The following is a 16,705-nucleotide window of genomic DNA, read 5'->3' on the forward strand; positions in this document are numbered from 1 at the left end:
CTGGGGGGGATTCCACCCACAGGGCGGGTGCCACTACTGAGAAGGCCCTCTGCCTGGTTCCCTGCAACCTCACCTCTCGCAATGAGGGAACCGCCAGAAGACCCTCGGTGCTGGATCTCAGTGAATGATGGGGGTGGAGACGCTCCTTCAGGTATACAGGACTGAGGCTTCCGCTTTCGGTTTTCGAACATTTCGGAACTCGAACGGACTTCCAGAACAGATTTTGTTTGAAAACCAAGGTACCACTGTATTTATCTGAAGACCAGTTCTCATCATTAAAGCACACAAGATGACCCTGCTGGATTATATCATGTCCATCTCCTTTTCCAACTACGTCTAGCCAGATCCTTGCTGGAAACCCAAAAGCAGAGCATGCAGACAACAGAGCCTCTCTCGGTTTGTTCCAGTTTTATGATATTGATCACTCTATCCTCTGTGAATCTGCCAAAGGCAGTGGCCATCAGCACTGCTATACGATGTGCTAAAGGCCCATGGCTTAGACGGTTTCAAAAGGGAAATCTAAAGACAGATATATCAATGATCAGTAGCCATGGTAACTAAATAGAACCTCCATGTTCAAATGTATAGCTCAGATTTTCAGGTGCTTGGGACATAGTGAGAAAGTCTGTTGTTTCCATGCTCTGCTTGAGGGCTTCCTGCAGGAATCTAGCCGGCAACTGTTGTCAACAGGATGCTTGAGTAGACGGATATTTGGTCTAGTCCAGCAGGACTCGTTTTATGTTCTTTTAAAGTTGGGAGCTGGCTTTCAGATAGAATCATTGAATCATAGAGTTGGAAGAGACCACAAGGGCCATCCAGTCCAACCCCCTGCCAAGCAGGAAACACCATTAAAGCATTCCTGACATATGGCCGTCAAGCCTCCGCTTAAAGACCTCCAAAGAAGGAGACTCCACCACACTCCTTGGCAGATAGACTGATGTTAGTCTATAACAGGTCCGCTTTCCTTCTGGGGGGGGGCGGTGTTGCCGTCCGGCATCCGGGACCCCCCAGTGACCCGGCTGGAGGGTGAAGGGATGCCGCCCGCGTCATGGGTACTCCCGCCCGCGTCATAAACCCCCAGCTGTCCAATCGGCACAACAGGCCATTTAAACTGTGGGGCGGCCGGGGGCGGGTGGGCAAGCTCCTTTCACTTTTCTTGTCATTTTGGTAAGAAACAGGGATTAAAAGTCACTCACCTAATTCATTGTCTGTTGGTATGGAGATCTTTCTCAAACCCTGCCGATGCCAATCTTTGCTTTTTGCTCGGTGTTTGCTTAGCACTTCCTGTTTCTTTGAACTGGATGTTGGTTCTTTTATGTCTACCCCAAGGACACTCTTATTTGGACAACTAGTACATTTCTCTAAGGGTAGGTGCCTGGCTCCGCCTTCCTTTCTAGGAACCGCAGGTGGGACTGTGTCCTCTGCATCTTTCTTAGCTGCATCTCCTCTCTGGGTCTGCTGCCACCACCGCGGCCCTTGACAGACAGCCTGTTCTCTGCATGGGTGCCTGATAGTTGGTGGAGATGGAGGGCCTTGCTGGAAAAAGTGTATTGGGTTGGTGAAAGCTATAAGTGTAGGCTGCATTGGACTTCTGGTCTCTGCAGCTTCAGACATTTTCTGACTTCTTACTGAGGGATGGAGGCTGTATTTATTTGATTTCCCATCGCACATATCCATAGTATCAGGAATGCTGTAGGAGGGGCCTTCCACTGGCTCACTGTTTCCTGAAATGCTGACATCTGAGTGCATCTCCAATAGACTGGATGCTTCGTGTATATTCCTGCCCTTCTGGCCTTGTGAAGTACCTGCCTCTTCTGAATTGGCCAACTGTACAACAGGGAATTCTTCAACTCTGCTGTCGATGTTTAGAGCCTGGGCAAGCTTTTCTGCTTCAGCAGCATAGGATATGGTCTGAGAGATGCGGTCGGCAACAAACGCACAGCCACCCCCATCTATATAGTTAACAGGTAGAGTAGATTCTGGTGCTTCAACTGGTTGTTGGGCAAACTGATCACCATCAGGAGCTGGAGGCATGTTGGAGCTGGAAGCTGGATGTGGAAGCTGAAGGTCCTTGTTAACAGCAAAGGCTGTAGGGTTGGAGTTAAACTCAGGAGCTACAGATTCCCTGCTTTGGCTAGAGTTTGCTAGTTGAATGGGCTGATCAGCACTGAGGGGAGGAAACACTGAATCAGAATGGAGTGGATGTGGCATATGTCGGTTGGAATTGCATTCAGTTGCTGGGGGTTGATTAAATAGTTCATTGTCAGGCGTCAGGACTGAAGACTGTGGCGCCTTAACGGCAGTGGACTTTGGGGCTAAAAACTGGCAAGCTTGACTGGGAGAGGGCAGTTGTTCTAGGAACTGACTGGGTTGACTGGGTGCAAGAGTAGGAGTGAGGGGCTGAGCAAGGGTGTCTGCATTAGGTCCAGGGCTTAAAAACTGAGCAGACTCACTGTAGTCTGACACAGTTGGCGTGAGCTGATTTAAGCGGCCGGAAGCAGGCTCTGGAGGAATGGCCTGATCCGAGGCAGGTGTTGGGGTCAAAGGCTTTGTTGGCTGAGCCACATCTGGGGTTATCACAGAACAAGCGCCGGGAGGGAAAGGGGTCTCCGTGTTGCCACATGCTGTTCCATCCACTTCAAGAACCAATGAACATGGTGATTCACTGATTAAAGTTTGTTGTTCCGTGCAAAGTGTATCTGCTCCTGGCTTAAGTAGATTCTGGTTTTCAGGCTCTTGTATGGATTCTGATTCTTCACATGGCACAACAGTACCATCTCTGGCTCTCTTGCCAGCCCCTTCCTCCAGAGAATCTGCCTCTGTTGAGGCTCCCAGAGATGAGGCAGTGATATGGATTTCACCATCAACAGGGTGACCCACAGGCTGAGAATCATACAGATGAATCTGTGAATCAGGACTTCCTACCAAATCTCTACAGGGTGGTGGTCTTCCTTCACCATCAAGACTCGCAACACTCGTCTCTTCACCACCACACTCGCTGCCCTCTCTTTCAATAGCACTTCTGTCTTCCCCAGGGGGTTGCTCGCTGCCTTGGCTGTTATGGCCAACTTGGTCAAAGATGCCAGAGGATTCCAATTGTCTAGAACCAGGGCATGTTGGAGCCTGTGCCCTTGGGCTCTCACACACTGGGATACCTTCAGATACCGACATAGCTCTTGCCTTTGCTATTTGTGGGTTACCAGAGTCCTGTGTCCACTGTGGACCGTGATTTGGAGATGAGAGCTCCTTGAAAGTGAAATTAAATGCTTCGGCCTCAACCAAAGAACAGTTCTTGTTTAAATCAGGAAGATCCAAGTTCATTTGTAGTGCATTTAAACCTAGTGGGGCAGTTATCTCTCTCTCTGCCCCTTGCTTTGATGCTTGTCTTATGTGCACACAACAGTCTTGTTGTTCCTGACCTTTGTGTCCCAGTTCTAGATTATTCTGCTCCGTTTCCACTTCTTTCTCCATTCCCTTCCATTCCAGGCATTCCTCATTTAGTTCAGTGTCTACCAACTCTGGTGCCTCCAATTCTGCAGACCCTGACTCCAATGATTTTGATACCTGAGACGATTCTGCTTCATCACAACCAGTAGCATGCTTTGTTTTAACTGTCTCCTTTAGTGAACAATTCTTGCTTCCTCCTATGCCATCCTCCTCCTCCTCAAGATGGAGGACAGTGCAAATAAATGAATTTTGTCCCAATTCTTCCACTTCCTCTCCTATATCTGAATGATTGTCTACTCTACTGGAGTCTGGCAGAGACAAAATTTCATTAGGCTTTGGTTGTTGCACATCTAAATGTATTTCCCCACCCTTAGAAAATTCAAAGCTTAACTGGAAAAGTGCAGAAGATTTCACACCTTCTCTTTGTCCCTTTAACTCTCTTACTTTCCCCTCTTCCCCAGCTCCTTCGGTCTTAAAGGGCATCTTCTCATCAATCTCCCATGTGACTTCCATATTTGGCATATGGCTCTTCTCTAGTTCATATTGAGACTCTAGCTCCGATGAGTGATTTTCATCTGATCTGCCTTTGGAAAGCTCAGCATTTTGGTGATGCTCTGAAACATCATGACTCACCAGGGGATAGTCAGAGGCTGATTCCTCAATAGCAGAAAAAGTGCCTGATAAATGTGTTTCCTCACACAGTGTCTGAGAAAATGCATCACGGGGGTTCAGAGCTTGGGAAAATCCAAGAACAAGGGTTTCACCTTTTATCTCTCCCACCGCAACCTCACTGGGAATACTTGAGATCTGTTCAAGAGTTGCTGTACTGAAAAGGGAAGATTCGTGATCACTTAAGGAATGAGCAGCTTCAAGTTCTCTCTGATGGGGATCCAAAGGGGCCTCCTTGTTATCCTCCAAAGTGACAGTTTGTATATTGAGAATATTTTCTTGCTCGGAAAATCCTCCCCAGTCCTCTGGATCTCTCTGGACTCTTTCCAGTCCCACCGATGTCTCTCTTTCCGCAGGGTTAGGGAATCTGCCCCATATCTGTTCTTCCATGACAAAGAGAAGTGGCAGGGCTTGAGAAAAAGAGTTCTTTTTATCCTCTGCTGTCACTGCCACCCTCTCTTCAGAAACATCACTCCTGGTGAAAAATTCTGTGACATCACGGTGCCTTCTGGCTGGTGCAGGGTTAGAAGATTCATGGAATTTGTGGGTTGCTGAGGGGAAAGGATCTTCCCCTTTGATTTCTTCAGACTCCATCAGTGGCACATCCTGAAAATCAGAAGAAGAAGAAGAATTATTACTATAAGGCTATGGCTGACCAGGAAATGTTACATTTAAAAGCATTCAGCCGCACACCTAATGGAGAAGGAGGAGGAAGAGGAGGAGGAGGAGGAGGAGGAGGAGGAGGAAGGGGGGGGGAGCTGGGCAGACAACCTGCATTCAGGAGTGTAAAAAGAAAAGCAAAGGAAGAGAGCAAAGAATGTGGGCTCCAACTACCTAAGGCTCCAACTACCTATTATGCAGAGTTCAATGCATAATTTCCTTGACATATTTTTCTCCCCAGCCAAAACAAGCTGCAAGTCTGAACAGAAGAAGGATGAGCTCCTTTCTCTCTGGTAACTTCCCAGCTTAGAATCATCATTCCAAACTTTAAAAAAAACTCATTTGGAATAATGATTCTAACTTCGTTTTATACCCATGTGTAAGGGGGGGGGAGTACAGAGAACCACCCCCTTGCATCAGAAGTAGCTCCTCCCCAAGCAGCGATGGAAGCGAGGGCTCTGAGGAAATGGAGAGAGAGGGCCAGGGCTCCAGCAACATGAGAGAGACCCGGCCACACAGGAGTGAGGAAAGGGAGGGGGAGAAGGGAGAAAATGAAAGCCTGGAGCGTAGACCCCTTCCTCCGGTTCCGGAATTACTCAGGAGAAAGAGAGGGAGGAGATTCACTGTCCCGAGGCTATTATGGTGGAGAAGGTCACGTGGGGGGGGGCAGTGCCGGATTCTGCATCGGACTGAGCAGACATGCTGTACATATCCAGCTCACTGTAAATAGTCTGCACTAATAAAAACTGTTTAAAGACAAGCATGCGGAGTGTCGTTACTCTAGAGTAGTCGCAAGAACCTCTGACACCATGGAAGGAAAGACACAGAGAGCCTAAGGAGACCCCATCTCAACCCCTTCAATGGCAATCTTGAATTGCAAACAGCTGGAGTGGAAGGTCTGTCTCTGCACATCTTTTCTCCACTCAGGATGCTTTGGCTTAAAAGCAATAAGGATGAAAGAATCATGGAACTCTTTCAGGATCAGATTCTTGCTCTGCAGTCTCAGGTTTCTTATTTGAAAAAAGGTACAAGGAGGTTGTAGAAATAAAAAGTGTTTAGATAAATATTGATATTGAGAGGCAGTTATAAATAAATAGTAAGTGTGAGATGTTGTGTTATGTTATAAGATTAGGAAAAGAATAGTTATATGGTAAATAAGGTATAAGAATAAGATTTAGAAATTACTAATGAGGATTTACAATGTAATGCAGCTGGAAGGGACATGAGGAAGTCACTGATATTAGAATAGATATAAGTTGAAGTTTTGGAAGTTTTGTTTTTCTTCTTTGTTTTTTGTATTTTTTGTATTTTGTATTTTTTGCATTTTGTACTTTTTGTAGTTTGTATTCTTTGTATGTGTGAGGGGCAAGGGGTATCGCGAAGCCCCTCCCCTCCTGAGTTCCAGCCCAGCCCAGAGCACGACTGAGAGCAGGGAAAGCTCCAGCTCAAGTGGGGAAACAGGAAGTGGGGTCCAAGGCTCTGGCAGGGTAGAAGAGCCAGCGTCCCAGGTGGGACAGGAAGGAGGAAAAAAGGGGGGCAGACCCATCCCCCCAACTCCGGAACTTCGCAGAAAGCGTCGGGGGAAGAGGATGGGGCTCCCCAAGTTGTTATGCTGGCGCAAGACGCGCCAAACGCCATTCGGAGGTTCTGATTAAAGCTGAAAAGATGTGTCTCTGTAAATAGCTCTACCTTTAGCACTGTAAATACGCAGCACCAATAAAAAGATAAAATGCAGAGCGGTGTAGAGTCGTTACTCTGAAGTAGTCCCATCCGGCCACTGTGACAGTATGTTTCTGCTTTTGCATTTTGGTTTGTTACAAAATAATAAATATATTTAATAAAAATAAAATTTGAACATACATGAGCATTTATTGAAATCTCAGAAGCCAGAAGGATGGCTGAATTATGGTTTCCAGTAGTTGGGGTGGTGCTTCCGCGAGCCTTGCATTGCTCTCTGTCCTTCCCCCCAAAACAGATAAATTATGTAAATTCACACAACTTGCATTATTCAGAAGTCAGTTGTAGAAGCCAGGATTTCTCAGCTCATAATTTAGATTGCAAATGGAATTTTGGCAGAGTGCAATCACAGCCTTCAGAATAGGACTGGTAAGCTTCCTCTTTCTGGGAGGGGAGATTTATTTTATTTTTTTAAGCAGATCAGGGGAGAAATACATCACAGGCAGAGAAAGCAGGGGGAGGCCATCACAACACCGACAACAAGGTAACAGAAAATAGCCACAACTTTGGTGGTTTAAAAGAGGACTAGACAAACTAACGGTTGCTGGGAATCAGGTCTGGCTTCCAGTGGGCATTTGGTTGGCTAGTGTAGAAAGAGGAGGATGGACTAGCATGGCTCTTACGTTTTTAGGAAATGACCAGACATTGAAAACTCCAAGAGGCATTCGTAAAGAAAGTACAGACCTGCAACACTAATTACTGATTTTCAGCAATTCAGCGCTACTCCAGAAATGGAGGACAGACTCACATTCCTCATGCAAAACCAACTTCATTTGAAAAGACCGTCAGAGACACAAGGAGGCGAAACTTGTAAAATGTCCAAGTTTCCCTTAGTTTCTCTGTTGAATATACTGTTATGTGACTCTCCCAACTTCTCCGAGAAAGTGACAGGTTCCAGGAAGCACAGTGCTTCGCAATGTTTGGTTTCCTTTGGAAAGAGGTCAGTTGAGGTTTATGATGCTTAGTAACATTTGTCTACAAATAAAGAGGTTGAGCATAGGTGGAAGTAGAGCTTAAGCTCTACTTAAGCAACCACTGCTTCACATCAGATCTCTAGGCAGAAGCAACCAGCAACTCAAAAATGCTGTTAGCTTACAGAATACAAACTTAGCTCTCTGTGGGGCCGTCCACACTTCCGCATGCCTAGAAAGCTTGGGTCTTGCCTCTCGACCCACTCCTTTCACAGAGAAAACCCACTTTTAAGTGCTAAAATCAGAGCAAACGTCAATTCAGATAAAACCTAGCGGGACAAGATAAGCCCTGTCTCTCATTCAAAAACTGTAGTGCAGGGGTGTCAAACTCAAATTCATCGGGGGCCGCATCAGCAGTTTGGTCACCCTCAAAGGGCCGGTTGTGTCTGTAGGACTATGTGTCCACTCTTTATTATCATAAATTATTGTCACTGCATTCAATTATTACTGTTTTTTTGTAATAATGTAAGCTCATTCCCGCCCCCACATGGATCACATTCCTGCGTCATGGCGCGTGTGTGGGAGGGGATGTAAACGAGGGAAATTTGAACAAAAGGTGGGGATCAACGGCTTGGGGGGGGGGGCTCAACTAAACCTTCGGCAGGAAGGAGAAAGCCACTGCTGGGATTAAAAACCTGCAGATGGAAAGAGGGCTTCCCTCTCCCGCCCTGCGCACACCCAAACCCCGCTAGGCAGGATGCCACACGCTGCAACCCACCCCATGCTTTGGAGAGGGGCAGGAACATGCGGTGCAGCGCCAACTCCCTGCTTTGCTTTTGCATCCTCCCTCCTCAGCGCCAGAGTCCCTTCCCCTCACGCTGAGGGAGGGCAGCGGATTTCCCGAGGAGGAAGGCGGCAGCCCCAGCGGACGTGCATCTTCGCCTCAGAGCTGCTCTTCCCCCCACCCGCGCTGTTGTCGTCTTCGCCGCCGCCTCTCCCTACCGGGACTGCAGGCAGAGGAGGCTTAAAAACCTCCCCCCCAAAAAAAATTTCCCCTCCCACCTACTCAAACCGCGAGGCGACTCCATCTGGAGCCCTACATCACGAGGGGCTGAGAGGAGGCGGCGGCAGAGCGGGAAGAGCAGGAACCCGTGCCATCGTCGCCGCCTCCCTCCCGGCCGCCCCCCGGGGAGCAGCTCCGCCGGAACTGAGAAGCCAAAGGGCAGCTCAGGGGTGGGGGGCAGAGCAAAAGCCAGGCACCCTCCCAAGTGTCTATGAGGAGAAAACGGGGGAAGAGGGAAGAGAAACCCGGCTCCATCAAGAGAGCGGCTGTTGCGCTTCGCCTACTTCCCCCTCAGGCTCACTCTTTCGCCTGCTCGCTCGCCCACCTCCCGGATGCAGCCGAGGAGAGGAAGGGAAGCGGTGGGCGGCGGCTCCCCAGTGCCGCCTCACTCGCTCTCGGAGACAACAGCAAAGCCCGCCCCAAAAAAATCCAGCGATGCTCCATCCCGGCACCAACTTTGCCGGCGGCGCCTGTAGGGCGTTCCTACCTCCTCAGCGGGCTTCCTCCTCCTCCTCCTACATCTCACTTCCCCGTCTGGCCGCTGTGCCACCGCCTCCCTCAGCCTCATTCGAAATTGAAATTCCCTGGCCAAGGCCGTCACCGCGGCTCCAGCGCCCCGGCCTCCGCCCGCAGCCCCGCCCCCGGTTTTGACCCTTGGCCAATCGCAGGCTCCAGAACTACTGTCAGTGGCTAGTGTCGGCGGCGGCTACGCGGGCCACATGACGAGGTCTGGCGGGCCGGATTAGGCCCCCGGGCCTTGTGTTTGACACCTGTGCTGTAGTGTATGGTTCTTTTCACACAGATTATGTCATCCTTATAGCAAGGTGGGTTGGGGGACAAAGGCACGCCCCCCCTTCAGTTATTTCCTAACCATTCAGAAGATTTAAGGAGAATTGTCTAGCAAATCCCATGGAAACACACAACTGGAAAACTCTGACATCAATTTGAGATACTTTATGGGAAATGTTTCATAAATGGAGTAAAACAAATGAATATCAAGGGATGTTAATACTCCATCAAGTCCAAAACACTAGCCCAATATTGCCTCACAGTGGTCCACCGAGATCATTGTTTTCATAGAAAACGGATACTAAACGCAACTATTTTTGCACTGGCAAACCCAGCTTTGCTCTGGGTGAAGTTGTCGCCACTGCTGCTGAGTCAAGCTAGAGTTCTGCAGAAAGGAAGTGTAAGCCTTTGATTTAATACTGGATTATTAGGTCATAGCTGAGATTAAATCAAAGCAGCATAGGTGCCAGTTAGTATGACCTCCTAGGGTTGGGAGCTGCACTTTACAACCTGCCTATTTTAAACATGATAATAATAATAATAATAATAATAATAATAATAATAATAAATAAATAAATAAATAAATAAATAAATATTATTTATACCCTGCCCATCTGGCTGGGCAGGGTATAAATAATTTCTTAAATATTAAAATACACTAATTTCTTAAACAGTCTCACTGGTCATTTAAAGTCTCACTGGTAATAAGAAAAAGGTGGCGGTTCTAAAGCCTTAGGAAATTCTACATACTGTACAATGTTTGTTTATTTCATTTCTTTAAAAAATAGTCTTCATTAATTTTGCACGCAGTTTAGAAAACAATAAAACGCAATAGGGAATCAATGGTAAATTACAATGTTATAGCTCACACTGTTTCCTTTAAGCTGTGGCTGGCTCCCACCCCCACCCTTTCCTGTCAACTGTAAAGAAGAAGAAGAAGAAGAAGAAGAAGAAGAAGAAGAAGAAGAAGAAGAAGAAGAAGAAGAAGAAGAAGAAGAAGAAGAAGAAGAAGAAGAAGAAGGGGTTAATCAGCTGGAGGAAGATGATGCGTGAGAATGACCCTGCAAGGATTACTCCTACAGCCTCTTGCAACACAGGCAGCTGTAAGGGCATGATGACATGGCTCAACAGGGGAAATAATGGAGCTGGTGGCAGAGCCCAGGGCTTATTTTCACTGGAAGGGAGAGCACAAGGCTGAATCTAACCCCACCATCACCACTCGGAGATTTTACTACTCTTCCTTTTTGTTTGCTGGTGTGCTCAGCTTCATCCAAGGCATTATAAAAATGCTTCACTGTGACTGGAAATTAGGGTAAGGTGAAGGAGCTTTACAAAGTTGAACTGTTAGTTTAAAGCAGAGTTCTTTTTGCGTGGCCAGGCGGAGACCACCACCACCCTGACCCCAGGTGACCCCCGGGAGGAATAATGACTCATGACAACGTGTTGTGGGATTAAAATTGGCCACAACTTTATTAAACTTTCAGATGTAGGGAGACCTTGGCTTAGGCATTGGACGTTTATCCCTCCCAGACCCCGTCCGGGGATCCGGGGAACATCAGGGTTATCCAAACTGTGTGGGGATTGGGCTGGCTCTGGAGAATGTCTGTTTAAGCAGAGAGCCCGGCCCCCATTTTGCCGCAATGCAGGAGAGAGCACTGACAACCTAATGGCGTATGGCCAGTGACTCTCTTCCACATAACCCCTTTAATGGGAAACCCTGGGATCACCACCACAGGGGGGCGTGGGTCACCGCTTCACACCCCACCCCACCCCATTTAGGGAAGTTAGACTAAAAGATTCTGCCCAAGGCCTGAAACCGCCAAAGTTGTGACGTTTTTGTTACGGGGAAGGCAAAATCTGCCACTGCAGGGAAATTCCTTCCTGGTCCTTCAACAGCAACCATCAATGACGGTAGCAGCACCCGCATACCTGTAAAGAAGAGGTTAACCTGCAAAAGGAAGGCGTTAACTGAGGGTGGGCGAAGCTCTGGAGCTGACTGAGGACTCCCAGGTAAGTTCCACCCTCTATTGTGTGTGCAGGGCGGTCCTAAGCCTACCTTGGGGAGGTGAAGCCAGGTTGAACTGCCAGGGATTGGGTAGGATTGGGTGGCTGCACGCGACCGTGCAAAAAGCGCCCCCCATTTGAGGTGGGGAGCGGTCATTACAAACAACAGCTTCTTTCTTGCTTAATTAACAAAAACCAGAGGTGCTTTCCAAACTTGTATATACAGGGCCGTCTTAAACGCCCCTGCCGCTGTGGTGCGCCGGATCTCTCCGGCGCCCTCCCGCCCCGTTTCCCAGCACGGTGGGCGGGTGGGCGCAGCGGCGGGCAGGCGGGCAGGCACAGCGCGATCTCTCTGGCGCCCTCCCGCCCCGTTTCCCAGCGCGGTGGGCGGGTGGGCGCAGCACGCAGCACGGCTCCCACAGGCGCAGCTGCGCGGCGTACCGGCCGGCCAGCGGGCGGGCGCAGCTCGCGGCGCCTTTCTGGCGGGCCGGCGCCATGGTGCCCTGCGCCACCGGGGGTCTACCTAGAGGCGGGCCTGTGTATATAAAGCCCTCTAGCCTATAAAACTTAAAAAGATGAATTTTCTGAGGAGTTTTTTCTAGACGATTCATAAATGAGTGTTTATTTTTCATTAAATATTTTATTAACGGAAAATCAAAGGTACAAGCAGGAAGGAACATAACCAACCATTTATATGCTGTTTGCTGGGGTTTAATTTCTTATGTGTCAAATTCAGATATACAAAACTCTTCTCCCACCAAATTGTGAAATTTGACTTTAATTTTTTTAATATTATCTGCTTTCTGTCTGTTTGGAAAAGACAACCTCTATCCTGCTCCTATGTTTTGTATCTTTGATTATGTTCTTCCCTGTTTGCTTGTACTTTTTTATTTAACATAGATGGGTATTTACAAATTCCTTTTTCAGTTATTGTACATGACACCCTCACAAGCCCCAGTCCACCACCAGTAGCACAATATTCTGCCCCATGGAATGCCTTTTTTTATGGAGCTGTTTCCATAAAGTATCTTCCATTTGCTAGGCACTGTGGAGGCAGGCAGAAGTTTTAGACTTACAGGCACTACAATGCACTTTCAGGTCATGGACTCAGAATAAGCCTCTTGGCCCCTTCTCCTGTCACATTAGCCTCGAAGTTTTTTTCAAGGACACCTAGGAAATGTAAAAGTTCCAGAAAAGGAGAAAATGCTGAGTCTGGCTTAGTCCACCTGTTCCCCCAGTGGCTGGGGTTGGGGATTTCTGTGTGTGGCTATATCCCTACTCCATCATCTCAGTCTCTCTGATTGTGCTCCTCTTGTGGAGCCTTGTGCAAAGCTAAAGGACTGAGACCATAGTCCTCCTCTGTCCCGTGCAGAGAAGGGCAAGTGAAGCAATGCTTTCACTTCACCCTAGACTTCCTGGAAAGGAAGAAATGGTATCACCAGCTCCTTCCTCGGGCACCCTGTGCAAAGTAGTCTTTGCTGATTGCTGTGCACCTCCTCTTTCTCACAGGGAAAGAGGAAGAGTGTGCAGCAAATTGACATGGAATAATGAGCCCCCAGAATGGTGTTTATTGTGGGTGCATTCTACCACATGTGTCACTGGAGTTGAATGTGGATGTGAAGCGGCATGAATGTCTTGGTGTGGACACAGTCTTAGTTGTTCTGTCATGGTTTCCTAATGCTACCACATCATTGCTGTCCAGGGAGACTATAGCACAGGCATCTCCAAACTTCGGCCCTCCAGATGTTTTGGACTACAATCCCCATCATCCCCGACCACTGGTCCTGTTAGCTAGGGATCATGGGAGTTGTAGGCCAAAACATCTGGAGGGCCACAGTTTGGGGATGCCTGCTATAGCACAACCACAGTCGGACCAAAAACAACTCCGAACATTCGTGGTATGAAAAGTTACAGAATTTCAGCAGGCTGTTGGAGGATTTGCAGTGCTTGGAAATGAAGTGGTATCGTTGCCTGGCAATTGAATCTGTGTTGGGTCCCAGAATTAGAAAGGGGGCTCAGGAATAGAGCCTACCCTCTCAAACTCATAACAGTATACTGCACAAATTAACAGTTAGGGTAATGTCAGGAAAACAGAATACGGTAATCTGCCATGTGAATGCAGCCTTAGTCCCAAGCAGGGGAGATTGTGTGCATGCACATCCAAAACTAGAATTACAGGGAGAAGGATTCTAGAAGTCATCCCAGGATGCTTGCTTTTCAATTGCAGGAAATTGTTCTTAATGAGTCAGTACTCTACCATGAATTCTCCCCCTACCCCCCCCTCCCTGACATAGACACACACGATCTGAGGTAGTATGTATAGAGTAGTTTTGCTATAAAGCTCAAATGCTATTTGTGTGAACTTGAGTGTGTGGTTGTGTACAGGTTGCTAAGGTCTCACCCTGCTTGAATATGGGTGAATGAGGGCAGAACCAGTTAAAACCCGAAACTTTGAAGATGGTTCTAGCTGTTTGTTCTTCAGGGAGAGATGATGGAAGCAGAGGCCATAGCTGTTTGCCAGGAGGGAGCTGTGAAACCTCACTTGCTCCTTCCTTCTCTCCCTCCCTCGACTCGCCTTTTGGTTTAAGCCAAACCCTGTTCTTGGAGTTCATTAACCAAAGGGTGTGGTTTCACATGTTGCATTTGTTACTTCACATTCCACACCACTACCTAAGCTCTGCCCTTGCAATTCCCCTTGTGAGTTTTTGGGAGAAAGGTAACCGGCAGTCAAATGTTTTCCAAGCAGGCTGGTTGTCATGTAGCTTAGATTTCTGTATCGGACAACATTTTATCCTCTTCAAAAGTCTCACACTCGTGCAAGTGAAATATGACGAACAAGTCATGAACTAAAAATGAACCTGACAGCCAGAAGGCCAGTAAAACCAGGGCTTTTTTCCCAGCCGGAACTTGCCAGAACTCAGTTCTGGCATCTCTCAGGTGGGCACCATTGCCATTACAGTAGTACCTCGGGTTACGAACACGATCCGTTCCGGGTCGCAGTTCGTAACCCGAAAAGTTCGTAACCTGAACCGCCATTTTGCGCTTGCACAAAGCGCTATTTTCACGCTTTGTGCATGCGCAAACCGCGCACGTGCGGCCGAAAATACTTCCGGGTTTGCGCAGTTCGTAACCCGAGTTGTTCGTAACCCGAGGTACGACTGTATAAGAGAACAAGGGAGGTGTTCAAGGTGAGCTCAGTGCACCTCTTTTTCTAGAAAAACAGCACTGAGTAAAACCAAAGTTAGTGTATCCATTCCACTCGCACTGTGTTGCCTAGGAAGATGAAGGACTTTATAGGGAATAAAGAGGATAATGATACTTTGGGCATTTCTGCACAAAACACTTTGAATGCTCTAATCACAGTAATTGTACAGAATATCTAAGCCTTGCCTTGCACTGCCAAAAGAAAATTTACAGTCCAATCCTACCAATGTTTACAGAGAAGCAAGTTCCACTGAGTTCAGTAGGATTCACTTCCTTCCTAATATCTATGCTTACAATGTCAACGGGGGATGTGTGAGGCGGCCCCACCTTGCCGCCCCAGGCTCCTTTGGGAAGGGCAAGATATAAATGCAATAAATAATAATAGCAGCTGGACGGGATGAATCCCAAGCCGGAATTAAGATTGCCGGAAGAAATATCAACAACCTCAGGTATGCAGATGACACAGCCTTGATGGCAGAAAGTGAGGAGGAATTAAAAAACCTTTTAATGAGGGTGAAAGAGGAGAGCGCAAAATATGGTCTGAAGCTCAACATCAAAAAAACCAAGATCATGGCCACTGGTCCCATCACCTCCTGGCAAATAGAAGGGGAAGAAATGGAGGCAGTGAGAGATTTTACTTTCTTGGGCTCATTGATCACTGCAGATGGTGACAGCAGTCACGAAATTAAAAGGCGCCTGCTTCTTGGGAGAAAAGCAGTGACAAACCTAGACAACATCTTAAAAAGCAGAGACATCACCTTGCTTACAAAGGTCCGTATAGTGAAAGCTATGGTTTTCCCAGTAGTGATGTATGGAAGTGAGAGCTGGACCATAAAGAAGGCTGATCGCCGAAGAATTGATGCTTTTGAATTATGGTGCTGGAGGAGACTCTTGAGAGTCCCATGGACTGCAAGAAGATCAAACCTCTCCATTCTGAAGGAAATCAGCCCTGAGTGCTCACTGGAAGGACAGATCCTGAAGCTGAGGCTCCAATACTTTGGCCACCTGATGAGAAGAGAAGACTCCCTGGAAAAGACCCTGATGTTGGGAAAGATGGAGGGCATGAGGAGAAGGGGACGACAGAGGACAAGATGGTTGGACAGTGTTCTTGAAGCCACGAACATGAGTTTGACCAAACTATGGGAGGCAGTGCAAGACAGGAGTGCCTGGCGTGCTATGGTCCATGGGGTCACAAAGAGTCGGACACGACTAAACAACAACAACAACAACAACAGCAGTCTCATGGTCAGAGCTCTGGGTCGGGCCCTGCCTTGCTTCGAAGGGTCCATGCCTCAGACCCTGCATAGGAGCAATATCTGGAAATCCAAATATTCAGTCCTCCCATTGACTTTCATTGGGAAAATCAAGACAACAATGAACTGCTTGTTTTTGCAATTGGTACATGACATTTGGAGAAACTGTAGCTCCTCAAGGGGGGATTCTGGAGCAAATTGTTGGTGGTGTAATGCCCTGCTACTTCCCCCTGTTCAAAGTCTGCTTGCTGTGATGGCAGATATCAATGGTGGGATCCATTCCCACCTTGCATGGGACCCACATCATGGTCTGCCGCTTGTGTGGAGAATCAGGCTGGTGGCTACTCTCAGTCTGGAGGTTCAGCACAGGACCAGTGTAGGGCTTAGTCGCGGGTGTGGGTGTGTGTCATCACAAGACCATTGGGGAGATCAGAGGGGGTACCTCCTGATGTCACTGGAGAGTGTCCCAGCTGCACCGCTGTGCTCTTGACAGAAGCACTGTTGCCTGCTGGCCATCAGTGGGTCAGAGTGAGGAGCCCTCTCCTCTCCCACCAATGGTCCTGTCAGCTTGCTGCTGCTATTGCTTCCGGCCTCCTGAAACAGCCTCCTGACACCTGGACCACTTGGCCTTTCAGCCTGACAGGGCGACAAGAGTAAGTCTGGCCACCGGTGACGATGCAACTGGCAGCAATTCTGACAACTCTGGCCATGGTGGCAACAATGACATGGAAGCTTCATAGAAGAATCCATAGGCTGTATTCATAGAATCATAGAATTGTAGAGTTGGGAGGGACCCGGCAGGTCATCTACGTCAACTCCCAGGAATGCAACAAAAGCATCCATGACAGATGGCCATCAAACTGCTTAAAAAGTCCCAATGAAGGAGAGTGCACCACCTTCTGAGGGTTTCCAAGGTGGGCACAGCACTCTGTCAACATTTGGATGCCGGCTGCCATTTTGAATCAAGG

General features: G+C 48.0%; 1 protein-coding gene across 2 annotated transcripts in view; it reads right to left on the bottom strand.

Annotated features, from left to right (window-relative positions):
- Positions 1 to 16,705, bottom strand: part of ARHGEF5 (Rho guanine nucleotide exchange factor 5) — a 58,267-nt gene that overhangs the window by 22,735 nt on the left and 18,827 nt on the right. For both annotated transcript variants that reach the window (XM_035137797.2, XM_035137796.2), the window contains exon 2: positions 1,197 to 4,722. In XM_035137797.2, the coding sequence (XP_034993688.2) occupies positions 1,197 to 4,710 (3,514 nt within the window). In that variant the 5' untranslated portion in view covers positions 4,711 to 4,722. The remainder of the gene's footprint in view (positions 1 to 1,196; positions 4,723 to 16,705) is intronic.

This window comes from Zootoca vivipara, chromosome 5, assembly GCF_963506605.1.
Source record: "Zootoca vivipara chromosome 5, rZooViv1.1, whole genome shotgun sequence".
Lineage (NCBI taxonomy): Eukaryota > Metazoa > Chordata > Lepidosauria > Squamata > Lacertidae > Zootoca > Zootoca vivipara.